At 33.3% G+C, this 20,228-nt stretch overlaps 2 protein-coding genes across 5 annotated transcripts; one reads left to right on the top strand and one right to left on the bottom strand.

The window, feature by feature from the left end:
• Positions 1-1,813: 1,813 nt before the first annotated feature.
• LOC112323537 (uncharacterized) lies at positions 1,814-2,842 on the bottom strand. The gene is made up of 2 exons (XM_024582088.1): positions 2,502-2,842; positions 1,814-2,402 (listed from the first exon to the last, which is right to left on the bottom strand). Exons 1-2 carry the CDS (start codon positions 2,840-2,842, stop codon positions 1,814-1,816), a joined length of 930 nt encoding a protein of 309 aa, XP_024437856.1.
• Positions 2,843-13,407: 10,565 nt separating this feature from the next.
• LOC7458026 (probable alpha,alpha-trehalose-phosphate synthase [UDP-forming] 9) lies at positions 13,408-20,042 on the top strand. Of its 4 annotated transcripts, none has more exons than XM_024582378.2 (6): positions 13,408-13,550; positions 14,168-14,232; positions 15,061-15,483; positions 16,506-18,609; positions 18,840-19,113; positions 19,208-20,042. In XM_024582378.2, exons 4-6 carry the CDS (start codon positions 16,631-16,633, stop codon positions 19,526-19,528), a joined length of 2,574 nt encoding a protein of 857 aa, XP_024438146.1. In that variant the 5' UTR covers positions 13,408-13,550; positions 14,168-14,232; positions 15,061-15,483; positions 16,506-16,630; the 3' UTR covers positions 19,529-20,042. The 4 variants fall into 4 exon arrangements, with proteins under 4 accessions (XP_024438146.1, XP_024438144.1, XP_024438143.1 ...); XM_024582375.2 differs by lacking the exon at positions 13,408-13,550 and adding an exon at positions 13,576-13,932; XM_024582376.2 differs by lacking the exon at positions 15,061-15,483.
• Positions 20,043-20,228: the final 186 nt, after the last annotated feature.

The following is a 20,228-nucleotide window of genomic DNA, read 5'->3' as shown; positions in this document are numbered from 1 at the left end:
CAACAAGACGAGCTTTGTATTTATCAACTTCTCCATTTTCATTTAGCTTAGTTTTATATATCCATTTCACCCCAACTATTGTTGCACCACGAGGAAGATCTGTGAGATCCCATGTATTGTTTTTTTAATGGCTGCAATTTCAGTTTCCATAGCACATCTCTATTTGTTACTACGAGCTGCATCTTCACATAATAGAGGATCTGCATCAATAAATAGAGCAAAATTACCTTGATGATCCTCATCAGAGAAACCTTCCTCACTGTCATAGTCCCGTAGCCATACTAGTGGTTTTCGAGAACGCCTCTCAACAGAGCTAGGAAGGTGATAAGTCTCAGCAGTTGTATGTGCATTGATTGTTTGATGCTGCTCTAAATCTCCCTCTGGAAAGCAAACATAATGATCAATATTAGTGGATCCACTAGTATAATCTTCGGCATGACCAGTCCCACCCAAATTATTGTTGTTTATAGTTTCATTCTGGACACTATTAGTGTTGTTGTCTTCATCTACATCCCCCTACTCAAGAGATGCATGAATGGTCGCAGCATGATCTTCACTCCAGGGCCAACTGTCCTCTTATTTAAAGATAACATCACGACTGATGATTATTTTTTGAGAAAGGGGATCATATAAGCGGTAAGCCTTAGACTCCTTACTAATTCCCAGCAGAACACATTTCAAGCTTTTACTATTCAATTTTGTACGTTTGTTATCCAGGACATGAGCATAAGAGACACACCCAAATACTTGAAAATGAGCAACATATGGTTTAGTGCCACTCCATGCCTCCTCTGGTGTCTTATGGCGTACTGTAAGTGTAGGAATTCTGTTAAGAATATGTACTACCCAGTTGACAGCCTCGGGCTAAAAGGTTTTGGGAACCTGTCTACTGGTGAGCAGGCTGCGAACCATGTTCATGATTGTACGATTTTTCCTCTCTACCACGCCATTTTGCTGGGGAGTGTAGGCTGCAGTAAGTTGATGATGAATGCCATTGGTTGCATAAAACTTAAAAAATTCATTTGATGTGAATTCCCCACCTCTGTCAGTACGCAAGCCCCTAATACTAGTGCCAATTTCTTTCTCAATCTTTGTTTTGAAAAGTTGAAACTGTTTGAAGGCATCTAACTTGTCTGTCAAGAAAAGGACCCAAAATTTCCTGCTAAAGTCATCAATAAAAGTCAAAAGATACCATTGGTGACTGTTGGAGATAAGAGAAATTGGTCCACATATGTTCGCATGGAGAAGTTGAAGTGGTTGTGATGCTCGCCACATGTTTTCTCGTGGAAATGAGTTTCTATGTTGTTTGCCCAGTACACAGTCTTCGCATAATAGACTGGAACATTTCAACTGTGGCAACCCATGAACCATCTGCTTTTGTTATAGAGTTTGAAGACCACCAAAGCTCAAGTGACCATACCGACAATGCTAGAGATAGTCCAAATTCTGTATTGGAGTTAGAAAGCAGTTCTGATCATGAAGTTGGATCTTAGCAAGAAGAATAAACATCCTATTAAGAGTCATAGTTGTTTCGATAATGAGCCCTCTCTCAGGATGATACACCTTGCACTTATTATATCGAAACAGAATAGCCAAACCTTTTTCCTACAATTGGCCAATGCTTAATAGATTGTTTTTCAAATCAGGAATATAAAATACCTCTGAAATAACTTGTGGAATATTGTTAACTTGAAGCATTACATATCAATACTGGAGTTGTCATCGAGTTTGACTGTCTTGCGAAAGCTCTCATCTAATTCTGAAAAAAAATCTTTGTGTACGGCATGTGATTACTGCATCCCGAATCTAGAAATCATGTTGTCTCATCAGGTGCTTTCTCAACATGAGCCATTAGAAGTAACTCCATTGTGCATTCATCCATTTCAAGACAATCAGGTTCTATGCATTCATCCACTTCAAGAGAGTCAGGTTCTGAAAAAAAGCCTTTTGATTCCATCTTCTTTGCATTATCAACATATGCCATGAGTAACAACGGTTCATCAGTTTCAACATAATAAGCTTGTGATTGTGATTCCCTTTCTTTGCTCTTCTTTGGACATTCATACTGGAAATGACCAAGGTCATGACAATAAAAACATTCAACAAAATATTTGTCAAAGCCTTGCCTCTCACGACCACGTCCCCTTCCATGAAAAGTGTTACTGCTACGACCGAATTTGCTACCATTGTTGTTATGAGTAATCTTCAATGCTTGCTCTTCCACAACATGATTGTGCATGCGCTGCTCATGAACCAACAAACTACTTTGTAGTTCATCAATGGACATGGTGTCCAAGTCTTTGGACTCCTCAATGGAGCAAACAACATAATTAATTTTTGAAATCATAGAACGCATGATCTTTTCAATAACAGTGACATCATTCAATATTTCACCAAGAAACCTCAGTTTATTAGTGATAGTGAGAGTACGGGCAAAGTAATTAGAGATGGTCTCACCGTTCTTCATATGGAGGATTTCAAAATCCTTGCGAAGGGCCTACAGCTGCGCACGTTTGACCCTTGCATTTTCTTGAAACTTTTTCTTCATAGAATCCCAGATTCCCTTTGAAGTTTCCTTATCCAAGATAGTCTCAAGAATTGAACGATTAATGGCTTGAAATAGGTAATTCTTAGCTCGCAAATCTTTCAATCTTTGATCTGCTATAGCCTTCTGTTGTTCATCCGAGAGATCAGTATCATCTGCTGCAGCAGAAAAACCAGTTTCAATTACTTGCCGGTATTCCTTGGAGCGAAGGAAATTTTCCATCAGCATGCTCCAGTGATCGTAGTGCCCTACAAATTGAGGAATTGCTGGCTGAATGAAACTACCCTCACTTGTCATCTTTAGCTGCAGCTACAAGATGTGAAAAAGGAAAGCAATAATGGCTCTGATACCAAATGTTGAACCTTTGTATTTCAGGAGGAAAAGTTTGTGTCTTATTCATCATCAATGTGACTATATATATAACTACACAGAGAGTAACAGAAATAACAAAATAACAGGATATAGAAGGAGTAGTTTAATCCCTGATTTCTAGGAATCGTTATTTACAGAATAATAGAACACAAAACAATGATATAAATGATATAAATGTGTAATGATGAGTCACCACCTAAGCTTTAGCAACAATTTTATCAAAGACAATGATATAAATGTGTCCTTTGGTACATTTCGAATATCAAAAGATTTGTTTTGGTAAATTAACTTGGTATAATAACATGGGTATCAATAATGTTTTTAATAATTATACTTTTTCTAGCTTGTGTCATATTTATTTTATTTAAAGATAAGGTGATTACCTCTTTCTTATTTGATGATAATAATTTATTTATTTTTTAGATTAATCACTAAAGCGTCAAGTGAACATGCATGAATGTTCTCGAACTTGAAGCCCATACCACCCATTGGGCCTTGACCACAAGCTGGATATGCATGAACGTTCATGGATCGTGTCAGAGCACATCTGCTTTGGTTGGGCCTTGGAGCTATAGCCTGCTGTAAATGGATCTTTAGGCTACGGAAATTGCAGCCTTCCATTTATGGGAACAATGATAAGAAGGAAAAAAAAAAAACAAAAAACTTTTAGAAATTCTGTGGGACCCATGGGTTTCTTCTTTTTCGCTTTTAAAGGATAAGGACCGGAGACCCGCGCCTCTCCCCACACGCCTTCAAAATTCTTACGACAGCCCGCCATGAAACACGGTTGCCAGGGGAAGGTGGGTCCATACTTTTTTCGTGATGTAAATGCAAGAAGATGCGGTTTTTTTTTTTTTTTTTTTTTTTTTTTTGCGTTTTACTAAAATGCATTATTAAAATCGATTCCCAGACAATTGCACGGTCAAATCATTTTTCCTAGTCAACGCGGCCCATTTATGAGTTTTCGATGCCATAATTTTATTTAGTGATTTTATTGTACTGTCAAATCGTATGGTGTTATACGTGCATGATTGTATTTATTATAGTTATATGTTTTTTAACATAAATATTATCAGATTTTGTACCTGTAGAAATATTTTTAACGTAAATTTTATATAATTTTTATAGCATTTTATTTTTTTTTCCAACTTGGTATCAGTTGTTAAATTCTTTTATTGGTTAAAAACTTAATTTAAGAAATTTCTGTCTTGAAAATAAAATCAAAAGGTAATATTTTTTTCAAAATTATATAATATATTTACGCTTCTTGATTGTTTTAAAAAATATTATTGTACCATTTAATTTTATAATTTTATTAAGAAGAAAAGCTTAATTAAAAAAAATAAGAAATTAGATTGTACATAAATGAGCTTCTATATTATCATAGATTTTTAAAAATTCAATATTTATTTATCCTAAACTAAAACTTATGATATGAGTTTTTTATTGATCTAAGAAAAAGGATTTATAAAAAATCTATGTCAAGAAATTATGATTGTTTAAAAACGTTTTTTATTTTATTTTTTTCAACTTGGAATCAATAATTTGATCCTTTTTTTTATCAGCATAGTGCCAGGATGGATCCATTATATGTATATTTTTTTTAATAGATGTTAAATTTTTATTAGTTAAAACTTAAATATATTTACATATAAGCAATTCATATTTCATAATCATAACATCAATTTGAATTCCATCTATTTTGAGAATCTTAAACAAAGAAAGAGGGTACAAAATTATATATTTGACTTTAAAAAAAATAGTTAAGATGTCCACTTTTGATGCATTCAAAACAAAAATTATAGTTAACCCTCGATGTAGTTTAACTGATCAGATCTTGGATTTGCTCTCCAATAATCACGAGTTCGAGTCCTCTCAGGGTCACCGGAGGCTTACATGATCATCAACTTCAAGGTCCATGAGATTAGTCGAGGTGCGCGTAAATTGACTCGGACATCCATGTTAATCTAAAAAAAACATATTATAGTTTAATATATAAAATAGATAGATTATAAAGGTACCCTAGATATCTGGTAAAAAAAATTGTTATATCTGGTAAAAACAAATTGTTCGTCAACCAAATTTTTATATTTAATAAAAACTCAAATGTTTAAAATCCAATTTTATTTGTTGGACAACCAAAATTCAAATTTTGAAGTACTTCTTTTTCTCTAATGAAATGTAGCTTCCACATGAATTACAAATCCATTAAAGCATTATGGATTTTTTTATGTGAATTGCATTTAGAAATTATTTCTTATGTTAACTGGGAAAAGAACAATCAAAATACAAAAGAAATTACCCTCTGGGTATTGATCTATTATAAAACAATAAAAACAATTTCTTATTTGTAAAACTCACCCTGAAAGTTCCGAAATCTAACCCTCACTTAACATGGTGAACCATTTGGATTTTTTAATGTTTTGCAAATAAAAAAGAAATTACCATTTGGATAAAAACTATTACTCGATATGACTGGTTCAAATAAAAATAAAATTTATGGTACCATACTTTGATATATAAATATAAAATATTTTTTTGTATGAATATTTTTTTTAAAGTTAGATAAATAAAAAAATATAAATATATTGTCCTTGTAGTGCACAGGTAGGGAGGACACCTCCTTCGACTGTAAAGTCTAAAAGAAAAAAGAGCGAATTATCTAGTAGGTGACCCAGTAGTAAGAGTTTGGAATTAAAAGGTTTGTTTCCCCTATGATCTTAGGTTCGAGCTCTGTAGTTGCTAATATGATAGTCACTGGAAGCTTACATAGTCGTTAACTTCAGGACCCGTAAGATTAATCGAAGTACACGCAAGCTGGTTCGAATACCTATATTAATCTTAAAAAAAAAAAGTGTGGGCATCACGGGCCAATATGCTCAATGATCTAAAACAGTGTCCTTGTAGTGCACAGGTAAGGTATTTGCCCTTAGCAATCAATCCTCTCTCACTATTTCGCAAAGTAGTTTGATTTTTTATATATATTTTCCATAAATTAGTCCACAAACAAAGTTGCTTTGCTAGTTACTTTCCTTTTCTTTTTTTTTTCTTTTTTGACAAAAAGCTCGGACTTTTTTACACTTCAATAGAAATTATATCTCATTTCTAAATGATTTTAAAAGCTGATTTTCTCACGTCAAGCAGTCAGACGCCTTTAAGAAAATAAACTTCTTTAAATACTAGTTTTAACTTTCCAAGATTTAAACTAAAAAAAAAACAAGAAGAATGAAGTAAATATTTTTAACACCAAGGGAGCCTTTTGGAGTTTTTGCAAAGTACAAATACAAAATAAATTTTCAAATAGTTATAGATGGGTAACTCTCTAAATATAGTTTGATTTTGTTATATATTTTAATTTATTTTGTATGAAAAAACTTATTGATTTATGATTTAAAATGATTTTTTTGTTTTTGTAAAATAAATGTGATGTGAATCAGCACACGGACACTAATAAAGATCCATTACATGTTTCAAATGGGTCATTTGTAAGGTCTAAAACGAAGGCATTGAAAGAAACATTAAATGGAATAATATTACAAGTTTAGTCCATTTAAGCATCAAAAGTAGGCCTTACTGCATTTGATTCATGTGCTAGTGCATTTGATTAATGTGCAAGAGGAGCACAATCCAACCTGATTTTGGGCCATGAACTTTTAGCAACAAGGCTGCCTTTTTGCACTAGTTTCGGCCAGCTTTTTTTTTTTCCATGTACTTTATGGATTCCATACTAATTATGAATTTTCTATTGTGTGTGAAAAAATTAATTATTTCCTTTATGTATTAGGATATCTTATTTAATTTATTTTCATGTTAGGTGAGGAGAATACACAATAAAAAAACAAAGAATCCAAGCTTAAAAGGAAAACAATATGACGGCAAAGTTTCCTATATTTGCAAGAAGAATATTTCAGCAACTTTAATTGTTTTTTTTTTTAATGATGGAAGGACAATTAATTGGCAGCAAAGAGGGACAATAAAGACAACAACTTTTTCCTTCCAAAAATAGGACAAATACAAGGTTACAATTAAAATCATTTTTTATCTTGAAAATTATAGGGGCGACAACTTCTCTATTGGTATCTAGGGTCATTGGGTGGTATTATAGGTTATAAATAAACCTTATACCAAACTTGTATTATTTTCTTTTCTTCTTCTCTTCTCACAACAGCACAGAAAATTAACTTATGAGTTTTATTTTTATTATTTTAGTTATAGCCAAGGCTTGTGTGGGCTTAATTAATACTTGGTTTCAGTTAAGTTCCAAGACTTGTTTGAATCAGTGTTTTAGGTTAATCAATATAGGCTTTGGATTAATTTTGTAAGTGGACCAATTTATTCCTCAATGGTAGATCCATTAAGGTTATTTTTAAGAGTATTTAAACTCTTTGTAAGCCTAAAATTAGGTAGTTATTGAATAATATCATTCTAAATTTTCAGCTTGTATATGAGAGTGATTCTTGCATTCTTGAGTTCTTGAAATAACTAGTGTCACATTTTTATCAGATCTCTTTCAGCTTTCCGGGATCAAATTTCAATCTTGATTGTGGGTTTCGTAATCATGTAATCATGAAGTTTCATGAGATACGTATCAAAATATGAATGAAAATAAGGAATCATATTGCCATGCTATTATGTATGAATATATCTTAGAGGAGGCATTACTAATCACTTCATTTAAGAAATTATTAATAAAATTCATTGTTTCAATTTGTTAGTAATTGATAAATGCGTAAATAAGCAAGTATTAAAGATTAGAACAATTATTGGATAATTGATTGATTACATTTATTTTAAAATATGAAGTTTACAATACAAAAGCAAGAAAAACATAAAGCAGTTTAAGACATATAGGAAACAAGTGTAAAAGCTACAAATATTTTTGCTGATTTGTGTTTTTATATATATATATACAATAAAACTTAACATTGATAAATAATTGTTTAGTTGTATGCCACCAAATAGATATCATGAGTAGCGTTTGTTTTTTGTATCTTAAAATAAATCTTTAAATTTAATTTATTTATTACTATATATTTCTAACTCAAAAAATTTTATAAATATTTTATTACTATTAATTCACTTGTAAATTGTAATAATATCCTACATGCACTCTCAATCACCATCACTTTGCCACAACCAATGACACCACCCACCATCATTGTCGTTATCATTTATACCTCATTGAAATTATCTTATTACTCCACTTTCATCATCTATATCATCACCAATACCACTAATATTTTATCATCATAATATATTATCTTTTTCATTTTATTGTCAAAATATTTTTTATATCATTATTTATCAAGTGTCATAAATTATTTTTATGTAAAATATATTATGAAAAACGTTTTACATGTAAAACAAACATGCCTAAAAAGTATTAAAAAAAAAAGACGATTGTCTTTTACCGTGTAAGACATTGTTTTCTAAAACATTAATTTTTTTTGTGTGTTTTAGATCGTTTTAACGTGCTAATTTCAAAAATAATTTTAAAAAAAATAAATAAATATTATTTTGATGCATTTCGGCACAAAAATACTTTGAAAAAAACTACAACCACACTCCCAAGCAGGCTTCCGGGACTTCATACATCGTTTGGAGACAACTAATCTACAAAAATCATTATTATTTAGTTCCTTCTTGTTATAAGATGGTTTATAATCTCAAAATTTAAAGAGAATTATTGTTGGTTATGCAAAATATATATAAAAAATATTTTTCTTTTCAATCAAAGATGAAAACTTTATGTTTAGATTGAAAACAATTAATAAAATCTATAAAAAGAAAAAAAATAACTCTTTTCTCTTTGAGGAAAATAACTTTATCAGTTGTTGTATTGCCTCCAACTTGTCTCTACATATTAATTCCATTTGCTGCGTTCTTAAATTATTGTCAGATTTCTAAAATAATCTTTTTGTAGAATGTGTCAACTGATAAAGTTTAAGAGCAAACAATCATCACTTTTATGATTTGTTTTTGTTTTTTCAAAATTAATACATTTTAATTTTCTTCTCGAGAAACTAGGAAAGCAAAACAAATTTTGAGAAATTTTCTAAATTTTTTATTTCCTAGAAACGTTCTAACTTCTAATACATGTGTTAAAAAAAAGAAAAAACACCCTGTTTTTATAGATATTTTGAATATTAACATTAATTGATAATATCAAATATGCGTGATGCGAACACTAATTCATCACATGTTAAGAGTGTGTTTGGAATTGTAATAACGACGGTGATTTAAAGTGTTTTTTACTTAGAAATACATCAAAATAAATTTTTTTATTTTTAAAAAATTATTTTTAACGTCAGAACATCAAAATAATTTGAAACCATAACTTTTTTTCATTTTAAACAAAAAAAATCAAAATTTAAAAGAAAACGATTTCCATCACGTTCTCAAATACACCCTAAATATATAAATTAAACCCATATCATTTGGTTATCAATATTTACCACATAAATAATGAAAAAACATTGACCAATAAAATTATACCAACAGGATAACGATTGAGAGGCTTGAATGATAAACCATAGGACACCGCAACCTTCACGCTGTCTCCAGGTTTATTGTAATTTGACTAAATTCTTTAGTGGGAATTTGACTCCACAACTTGCCTTCCTAGTCCTAATCAAGACGCTAAGTTATTCCCCTCTCTCTCTCACACGCACAACTAAAAACATGTTTGGAAACGCGGTGTAAACTGTGTTTTTAAAAAATTTATTTATTTATTTTAAAATTTAATATGGTTTGTACGTTTTGGATCGTTTTGATGTGCTGGTGTTAAAAATAATCTTTACAAAATAAAAAACATTATTGGCATGCATTTCGGCACAAAAAGTTATTTGAAAAGCAATCGCTACCACACTGTCAAACACCCTTTAAATCAATTATCGTGACATTGAATGTGAATTATATAAACTTAATTAATTTAATAATATAATTAAGAATATATATAACAATAATAAATCAAATAAAAAATTAACAATGATTACTCGAACAAGATAAAATATTTATTAATATTATAAAAAAATATCTTGTGAATATTTTTAAAATTTCTTTTAAAAATATTATATGCCACATGATGAAGGATATGGTAAAAAATGGCATGGAATGGATATTTAATTTTAATTGATGTATAAATTGAAATATCCCTTGTAATCTCTCCTAGAGAATGCTATTCCACCGAGGGATGATTTAGCAGGAGAAACAAGGGAGTGATAAGAGGGTATTGTTGTAATTAAGCAAGAAAAGGTCCGTACGAGGTTGTGGGAATTATAAAAAAGAGGATAAGATGAGGAAAATGGAAGGAGTCTGGTGAAAGTGCAATCCAAAGGATCATTGTCCCCTACATTTTATCCGCATCGTGCTCCGCATTACCAGGAAGGACTTGTTGTTCCTCAATATTACAACTCTGCCATCCTAATCCATTGTGCATGATGTTACACCATGCAAATCTAATCATAGTTTTTAGACCCGGCTCAGTTTAAAGCTAAGGTTTTGGGTTTTGACCAGGTTACTAAGTTTGATCGGATCGTCCGAGTCAATTTTTTTGTTAAAAAAATTAAAATGACATTGTTTTAGTAAAAAAACAAAAGTTAACGGGTTGTAACCGAGTTTTTGACCGTGTCTTGCCGGGTCAACTGAGTCACCGGGTCATACCGGGTTTTTTCTTCCCTCGTTTTTTCTTCAATCCAGCCTGGTTTCAGCCTCGGGTCGACCCACCGGACCGAGCCGAGTTTTAAAACTATGCATGTAATTCCTTTCCCAATATTTTTTTTTTTTTTTAATAATGGTGAATTCATAGAATTTTGTCATCAATTTTTTCTTTTGTTGTTGAAGAACCATAACATAAAAGAATGTGTTATTGATAAGACAAAGCTTCAAAATCCTTTAATGAGACTAACAAATTAAACTGTATCATCATCTAACCACATAAAGAAAAAAATGTGTTTGGTGAGCAAACACATTAAGTTCAATTTCTACTCCCCCTCTGATGACTTTCTTACTTTTAATTTTTTAGAAAATAATTTTATGTAAATATACTAATTTGGATAGGAATGAATTGAAGATTAAGTCCGTTTGGTATTGTGATGACGGTTACTTTTCAAAATGTTTTTCGCTCGAAAATATATCGAAATAATATATTTTTTTATTTTTTAAAATTTATTTTTAACATTAGCATATCAAGACGATCTAACAACACAAAAAATATTTTAAAATAAAAGAAAAATAAAAAAATTAATTTGTTTAAAAAACACTTTTAAACATATAAATAATATCACAATAAAATCCAGTGAGAGGACAGGGTGTGAGGTTGAACTGTTTTTTTTTAATTCTTTTTTTTTTTTGTTATGGAAGGGAGGGGAGGGGTGATTTGGTAAAAACAGAAAGTGGGTGGAGACGCGGTAGTAATAAATGGGGGGAGTCATGTCCAGAATGGATGCCAGGTGGGAAATGGCGAGGTCGAGCAGCCGCGTGAATTGTCGGAACGCTCACATTCTCCCTGTAGCCTGTCCCTATCAATATCTGTTTGTCTTAAAGGAAGAAAAAAAAAAATCAAAATAAATGAGGGCGTCAAAAGTGCTGGTCTGGTCTGTTCCATTATTTTGACTCCAGCCGAGCTGTTAATCATTATACCACAGCTCATCTTGGTTCCTGGCTATAATATCTCCCTTCTTCTGCTCGCATTCGCCATCATTCTCATTTTGAACTCTTAACAGTCCTCATCTTCTTCCAAATGACATGTGTTTTAAGAAAAAAATTGAAAAAATTAATTTTTTTTATTTTAAAATAGTTTTATTTTGATATTTTCATATTATTTTGATGTGTTGATGTTAAAAATAAATTTTAAAAAATAAAAAATATATTTTTAAACAAAATCAAGAAGTAATGTATTTGGATATTTGGATTAGTGTGTTTTGTCAAACCCTGATAATTTAGCTTGCGTGGGCTAAAATGAACACTCACTCATTCAGCATCAGATTAATTATAGGTTTGAATTCTGTTATTGACTCATTGGAGGTTTAATAATTGTACGACAAGAACTGTAAGAGATGCAATCTTTTGATGTTAGGTATGAGCTTAGTCTTTTTGTCAATTATAATCTCTAATTTGTCTATCTTATCTATACTGTGAGTAATCGGATTTTATGTTAGTTTTCCCTTTTGTTCTAAAATTTAGATTTCTCTAGTTCCGTTTACATCACCCGGCTTGCCCTCCGTCCGACTTGTTTAATATTTTAAAATGTATTTTTTTAAAAAATCAATTTTTAAAAAATGAATTTTATAGGGTACTCGTCAAATAAAAAAATTCCTCTCAGCCAGTCCAATTTGGCCAAGTTAAAATCAGAATAAGAGTAAGGTAATGAAAGTAAAAATATGATATTATAAATTAACATTCCCAATTAGAACAAGCATCTTAATAACCTGAAAACCATCTCCTATACTATAAAAAATATTGTCGTCACTGCACCCAGGTTCGTGGCCTAGCGGTCTTGGCAGGGAATTCTTTACTTCTGTACCCTAGGTTCGAATCTTTATGTGCACGCCTATCACCCCCGCGGTGCCTTACCTGCCTACTAGGCTTGCAGGGTGTTCAGTGGATCCGGGGATTAGTTGTGGTACGCGTAAACTAGCCTGGACACCCGAGTTATAAAATAAAAATAAAAATTATTGTAATGATAACTCACTGACATTAGATCTTTCATCAACAAAAACTTTCCTCAAGTCAAATTGCTAGTTGAATTCTTTTACAATTGTTAGTGACTTGATTATTTTTATTTTGCATAAGCCGCAACACCTTTTTGGATAGAACATAGAAATTCACAAGAATCCAAATCATTAATCTTTGTTGTTCCAATGGCCATGGCATTTTCCCAGTCTGCTAGTATTTAATAAATAACTAAAAGTTGAAGGAGATCATGGGGCCAAGTCTATATCTGTTTATCCTCAGGCAGGCAAGTGTGTGTGTGTGTAGAGGGGGGGAGAGAGAGAGAGAGAGAGAGAGGGTCAACAGTATTATAGTGCAGAAATTTGGAGCTCCGTAGAGAGACAACTACACTCACTGCTAAAGGATAATGTTCTTTATTCAATAATGAAGACGACCTTTTGGTATGGTACCTAAAGACTTAGGTCCTACAATATGAATTTATATATATATATATATATATATATATATATATATATATATATTTTCAGATATTTTCAATGTATATCTTAATTAAATGACATAGCTTTTAAAATACCATTTCACCCCTTCTTATTTTGCCACGTGCGAAGGGGAAACATATCCATAGAGTTAAGGATATTCATAATTCAACCCAAATTTTTTTTTCATGTATTAATAAACAAAGCATATATTATTAATAAGTGAAAATCATTACTGTATTTGTGCTAAGGATCGAATGAGTTATATATATCACAGGCTTTTTTTATTTATTAAATTTTAATAACTATGATTCCCGTGAATCATGTAAAGAACTATCTCAAATTTTATGCAAGAAAAGTGTTTCAATGGAATTGTCCATTAATTTATACAGGGGGGTGGTAAGAAAACATGAAAAACAAGGACAAGGGAGCAAGGAGAAGGCACAGAGGACTATAACGTAAGAGCAACCAGAGTTGCAATCAAGGTGTGAGACATAAGAACAGATCCAATCCATTATCCATGTTTCTTTTTGACTTTAATATTCTACGTTTCGATCCATCTCAGCTTCCCTTGTTGAATCGACAAACACCACACACCAAACCAAACCATAGGAATATTTATATATAAAAAAGCTTCCATCTTTTCTTATATTTGTTTTTCTTCTCCATTTCTATTCGTTTTGTTCAGAACTTTCTATTTTTTCCTTGCTTCGTCGGTTTCATAGCCTTAAATAAAACTCTCCCCTCAAAATCTCACCAGTTTTGAACCTAACACCCGCTCCTCTTTCTCTATCACCTTCTTTTACATCTTTGTATTGTAAATGCCCTGTTAATATTCTTTCTCTCACAACATTTACTTCATTTCTTGTAAGTAAACACTTCACATTATCCGTTTGTTTCTGGGTTTCTTTTGTTCTTGATTCTTTAACTTTTGTTGCTTGCTTTCAAAGTGTGAAAGAAATGATGGGTTATATTAGGTTTGGAGTTTTTCTTTTTGGGCTTTCTTTACTGTGTTGAATTGCTTCTTTGGGTTTTACTTTAGTGTGTATATTGTATTGTTTCGCAGCAACTTACTCTTTGATGCTATTGATTTTGGTGGCAGGGTAACTCTCGGTTCTTAGTGCTGGCAGGAAGCTCTTTTTGTTGAATCAGTTTCCTTGCTTTCAGGTAACCCCTTTTAGATTATGTTTTTAAATGGGAACTGTGAGATCCATAGGTTTTGATGTGGCATTTGAACTCTTTTTTCTAAATTTAACAGTTATTCTTTCTCAAGAACCATGATCACCTCTCTCCTTTTCCGGGTCTTTTATAATAGGCTTTACTCTTATGTTTAAGATTTCATGACCTTGTTTTTTTAAAGAAAGGCCAATGTTCTTATTGTTACAAAATCTTTTCTAAAAACTTTTTTTTTTCTCTCTTTGTCTCCGAGTGTTTCATGTTACAGTTTTTTCTAGATTGTCTCCACTCTTCTCTGCTTTGATGTAGCTATGAGGTGTAATGGCATTTTGAGTTCTCAAGTTCATATGATAGGGCACAAGGCATGATTTCAAACGGTGTATGTAGGCCACTATTTATGATTGCTATTGTTATCATACAGTCTCCTTTATTACCATTTTTCAGTATAATTAGTTTCCAATAAAAGAATGGTTAAATTTCAGGACAAGAGATATTTAAATGGTGTATGCTTGTGTATTTGAAGTCAAGTTGGGTCCTTGAAGGAAAAATCCTTTTTAGCTGTTGCTGATAATGTCCAGCTGTAGAATCTGGAAAATAAAGTAACATATATCAATTAAATGCAGCTAGAATTGTGTTTCTTATGTCGTTTCTTATTTTCATTTATTTCAAAGTATTTCACCAAGAAGGTTTTGCCATGAATAGCCGAGTGCAATCTTATACTTCGAATTATTGGTGCTTGTATAAATTAATGAAATTGACAGATTATGGTCTTCAGTAGTCATATTTTTGTTGAAATAATCAGAATATCTAAAATTACAGAACACACATTTGTTCCGCGAATCAAGTACGTCCACGTTGCCATTCTTCTTTCTGGTTTTATTTGTCGTCTTGTGCGAAGATTTCGATGCAAGAGGAGATAAGGATGGACTTATTTGGCTAATCCAACTCATAAAAATGTAATCCCAGTCAGTGATTTTGGTTTGGAGGACAGATTCTGTGGTTTAATTGTTTGGCTGGAACTGGGTTTTATAAGGCATGTATAAGAAGACTATATTGCATTCATACAACTCACTGTGATATCCTTTTCATATTCAAAACGTACTCTCCCTTCTCACTTCAGCAGCTTCATAAATTTGTGTCCAACCACGAATTCTTACGAAACAATTTCCCTTGAGTTGCATAAGGAATAAGAAAGATCTAGGAAGAAGAATCCGTTGCCTGCATTTTTCCTAGTGAATCTAGGTATGTATATGAATCATTTGGTTGCGTTTATGATTACTTGTTTATTTCCTCTGATCCATAGATTAACATGATGAATGTTGGCTATACTTTAAATCTCCGTGTTCGAGTTGGAATGTATGGCCTTACTCCCTTTTTGTGCGTGTAATCAACAAGTAGGTCACCGATTTCTGGTGACTGACCCTCCGGTTGTTCTCTAATTTATTTCATAGATTTAACAGTTAACATCTTTGTTTTCATTTGCTGACTCATGAGCAGGAATGATAATTGTAATAAGACTAGATAGGCTTTAGCAATTGCAATTTCACTTTCGTTTTAGTAAATGATAAAATGGGGCCAATAATAGACAAACATATAAAAAGAAGCAGTTTCTCTGTGACAACTCTATTCCCCTTTCAAGTTCACACTGGAAATATTTTCACTTTACTTTCTCTTTTTATGACGATACACATTTCTTTCTGTTTGTTCACTAGTTCATCTTAATAATGATCTTGGCTCTAATTGGCAATTTGATAATCTGATTATAAGCGTTTATTCTCCATTAAAATTTTCAAGGACCTTGGCCCCCAGAAAAGAATCAAAGGATATTTCTTGGGACACTGAATATGATATCACAGTGATATGGACAAACAAGATCTTGAAAGTGTCCTATGAGTGATGTACGTACTTTCTGGAAATTACTATGCCTCCCTTTATTGTTTTCAAATTAACAGAGCCTACATATTATGCATGGGGCTCTTAAGATGTTCAAAGGACCTAGATATGTCTTCTGACTTCAAGGCTCCAAGCCTTTGCTTTTTCCTGATATTTAACCTGTAATAGTTGTAAGATCCATTGCAAATGGTGAACCTGCATTGCTGGCGACTACACATTGTATTCATGCATATATAGGGCTGCAGAATTGAATGATTTACATTCTACAGATTTATACTTTATTCCCTTTCTATATTTCTATTTGATTCAAAGATGAACATTGTTCATCACATCACGTGGTAGTTAAACATGTTTTCTGCCTTTTCCTGCAGGTCTTTAGTTCTCTAATATTTGCAATACTCCTTCAAGATCTTTTTGGTAGGAAGGTGTTGATTGTGCATTATCTCCTTTCTTCTAACTCCATAGCCAGAAACAAGAATACTACAATCTGACAACAATGGTGTCAAGTTCTTGCATAAGTTTATTGGACTTGGCATCTGGGAATATGATGAATTTCAGTCAGGCTCCTAGAGCTCTTCCAAGGATAATGACTGTTCCAGGAATAATTTCTGACATAGATGGAGATGGAACTAATGATGGCAATTCTGATGCTCCATCAACTGTTAAAAAGATTATAGTGTCAAATTTTCTCCCTCTGAATGCTCAGAAGGATTTAAAATCTGGCAAATGGTCATTCAGTTTCGATGAGGACTCCCTTCTGTTACAAATGAAAGATGGCTTCTCAGAAAATACCGAGGTTGTTTATGTGGGATCTCTAAGGGTTGATGTTGATACTAGTGAGCAAGAAGAAGTTTCTCAACAATTGCTGGAGGAATTTAACTGTGTACCCACATTTATTCCTTCTGAAATTTATAAAAACTTTTACCATGGTTTCTGTAAGCATCATCTGTGGCCCCTTTTCCATTACATGCTGCCTATGTGTCCAGATCATGGTAATCGCTTTGATAGATTGCTGTGGCAGTCGTATGTCTCTACTAATAAAATATTTGCAGATAAAGTCATGGGAGTGATTAATTCAGAAGAAGATTATGTTTGGGTCCATGATTATCACCTAATGGTTCTCCCTACTTTTTTGAGGAAACGTTTTAATCGAATTAAGCTTGGCTTCTTCCTGCATAGCCCATTCCCCTCGTCAGAAATTTACCGGACTCTGCCTGTTAGAGATGAAATTCTGAAAGCACTGCTGAATGCAGATTTGATTGGTTTTCATACATTCGATTATGCTCGCCATTTTCTATCCTGTTGCAGCCGGATGTTGGGCCTATACTACGAATCCAAACGTGGTCATATTGGTCTGGAGTATTTTGGCCGCACAGTGTACATCAAAATTTTGCCTGTGGGGATTCATATGGGTCGAGTTGAATCTGCTTTAAATCACCCCTCTTCTTCCATCAAGGTCAAAGAAATCCAAAAACAGTTCAAGGGGAAAAGGCTTGTTGTTGGAGTTGATGATATGGACATATTCAAGGGCATTAGTCTGAAATTATTAGCTATGGAGCATCTTTTGCAGCAGAATTCAGGGATGCGGGGAAAGCTAGTCTTGGTTCAAATTGTTAATCCTGCTAGGAGCTCAGGGAAAGCTGTACAAGAAGCAAAAATGGAGACACATACAATTACCAAAAGGATAAATGATACTTTTGGTTTTCCAGGCTATGAACCAGTGGTCCTGATTGATCGTCATGTCCCCTTTTGTGAGAAAACTGCCTACTTTGCATTGGCTGAATGCTGCATTGTAAATGCAGTGAGAGATGGAATGAACCTGATCCCATACAAGTACATTGCGTGCAGGCAGGGTACGCCGAAGATGGACGAAGCTTTAGGAGTTGCCTCTGGGTCGCGTCATACAAGTTCACTTGTTGTATCAGAGTTTACTGGTTGCTCACCATCATTAAGTGGAGCGATAAGAGTGAACCCATGGGACATTGAAGCTGTTGCCAACGCATTGAATGTGGCCATCACCATGCCTGATTTAGAGAAGCAGTTGCGGCATGAAAAGCACTATCGCTTTGTTAGCTCCCATGATGTAGCTTACTGGGCCCGCAGTTTTATGCAGGATTTGACACGAGCATGCGAAGATCATTATAGTAAACGTTGCTGGGGCATTGGCTTTGGTCTGAATTTCAGAATCTTGTCACTCTCTCCTAGCTTTAGGAAGCTTTCCAATGATTACATCATCTCTGCATACAAGAGAACTTCTAAAAGGGCAATATTCTTGGACTATGATGGAACAGTGGTGGCTCAAACTTCCATTCCTAAAACCCCCAGTCCTGAAGTCATCTCTGTTCTAAACAATCTTTGTTCTGATCCCAGGAACAATGTGTTTATAGTTAGTGGCAGAGGAAAAAAGTCTCTGAGTGATTGGTTTGCTCAATGTGAAAATCTGGGTATAGCAGCTGAACATGGATACTTCTTGAGGTATGTTAATAGGTATTAATATTGAATTTCTAGCTTAATAATTTTGCTAGCAAGACATTGTTTGTCTATTAAATGGAACACATAAGGTTCAAACACAGCGCTCATTTAAGTAAAATTAACTTCTCCACTTATTAGGTCATTGCAATTGTGAATGAAGCTAGTGGGTTTCAACTAATTTCATTGTGTAGTATAAGTTCTGTTTTTTAAGGGGTTGCTTTTTCTCATTGTAGGTGGAGTGGGATGTCTGATTGGGAAACGAGATCCTTCGCTGCTGATTTTGATTGGAAAAACATTGCCGAACCTGTCATGAAATTGTATACAGAGGCCACTGATGGTTCCTATATAGAGACCAAGGAGAGTGCCTTGGTATGGCACCACCAAGATGCCGATCCAGATTTTGGATCTTGCCAGGCAAAGGAACTGTTGGATCATCTGGAAAATGTCCTTGCAAATGATCCGGTAGTTGTTAAGAGGGGCCAGAATATTGTTGAAGTAAAACCACAGGTATGCAGGCTTTTTGTTCGTGGCTTGTTCCCGTGTTCCTTTTTTTTTTTTTTTTGTTTGAAATTGGTCTCACATTGAACTTAAAAATGCGCAGGGAGTAACTAAAGGGTTTGTTGCAGAGAAGGTTCTTTCCTCGATGATTGCTAATGGGAAACCCCCAGATTTCGTGTTGTGCATTGGGGATGACAGATCTGATGAAGACATGTTTGAAAGCATGTCAAACACAGCTTATGGTTCGTCACTCCCTTCAGCTCCAGCGATTTTTGCATGCACTGTTGGCCAAAAGCCAAGCAAAGCTAGATACTATCTAGATGATACTGTTGATGTATTAGCTTTGCTTCAATGCTTGGCTGATGCTTCAAATTCAAAGTCAAGTAGCACAGAAACACAAGTTTCTTTCGATAATGTTGTCTGAAAGGAACTGTGATTCTGCCCTTTCTATATGCAATGAATGACCCAGGTTGAACAAGCACGACAGTGTCAATATGATTGGTGCAAGAAATGCTTGTTCGGATGATTCTTTTTCGCTTTGATGTAGTAGATTTCTCCTGAAGCTGGTTTCTGATGTTAACTCATTCGTTGCATGCTCTTGCGGTGTTTGACACCTGGCGCTTTGCGTCACGCAAGATGGGACGATGAAGAATTTGTGGCCTCAATCAAACATTTATCTTTCTTTTTTGTTGCTGCTCTAAATTTCAGGGAAATGAGGGCTGGTGGATGTATCTTCTGGTTTGGAGGGGGAATAGATATTATTACCGTGTAGTTCACAGGTTCATATGTTAATCATCATAGGTAGTGTTTACCGATGAAAGAACTCCTCAGTTTTTTGTATACATGCTTTTGCTTATACAAGAAAGGAATTGTTTAGGGCCCAATTCTTTTCTTTCTTGTTTTGAGCAATGAAAGTTGATTGGAATTCCATTCTACCATCTTTCGGCATCTCTGAATTTTTAAATTCAAATGAAATGAAATTGATATTATATAATACAATACAATGCAATGCATGACAAATAAAAAAACAAAAAAAAAAGGTTGACTTAATTCTAATCTTTATTCTTCACTTAAATCTTCATTATTCATCTCGAAATTAAGAATAAAATTGCAATTTGATGAGA

Source organism: Populus trichocarpa, chromosome 12, assembly GCF_000002775.5.
Source record: "Populus trichocarpa isolate Nisqually-1 chromosome 12, P.trichocarpa_v4.1, whole genome shotgun sequence".
In the NCBI taxonomy this organism is placed as follows: Eukaryota; Viridiplantae; Streptophyta; class Magnoliopsida; order Malpighiales; family Salicaceae; genus Populus; species Populus trichocarpa.
The sequence above is the reverse complement of the archived record's forward strand: the minus strand, read 5'-3'. Positions and strand labels throughout refer to the sequence as shown.

Coding starts and splice junctions, on each gene's coding strand:
- LOC112323537 (XM_024582088.1), bottom strand. CDS start 2,842: ATGACAAGTGAGGGTAGTTTCATTCAGCCAGCAATTCCTCAATTTGTA. Junction 2,403..2,501: donor AGGGTCAAACGTGCGCAGCT/GTAGGCCCTTCG, acceptor TAATAAACTGAG/GTTTCTTGGTGAAATATTGA.
- LOC7458026 (XM_024582376.2), top strand. CDS start 16,631: ATGGTGTCAAGTTCTTGCATAAGTTTATTGGACTTGGCATCTGGGAAT. Junction 18,610..18,839: donor GAACATGGATACTTCTTGAG/GTATGTTAATAG, acceptor TTCTCATTGTAG/GTGGAGTGGGATGTCTGATT. Junction 19,114..19,207: donor TTGTTGAAGTAAAACCACAG/GTATGCAGGCTT, acceptor AAAAATGCGCAG/GGAGTAACTAAAGGGTTTGT.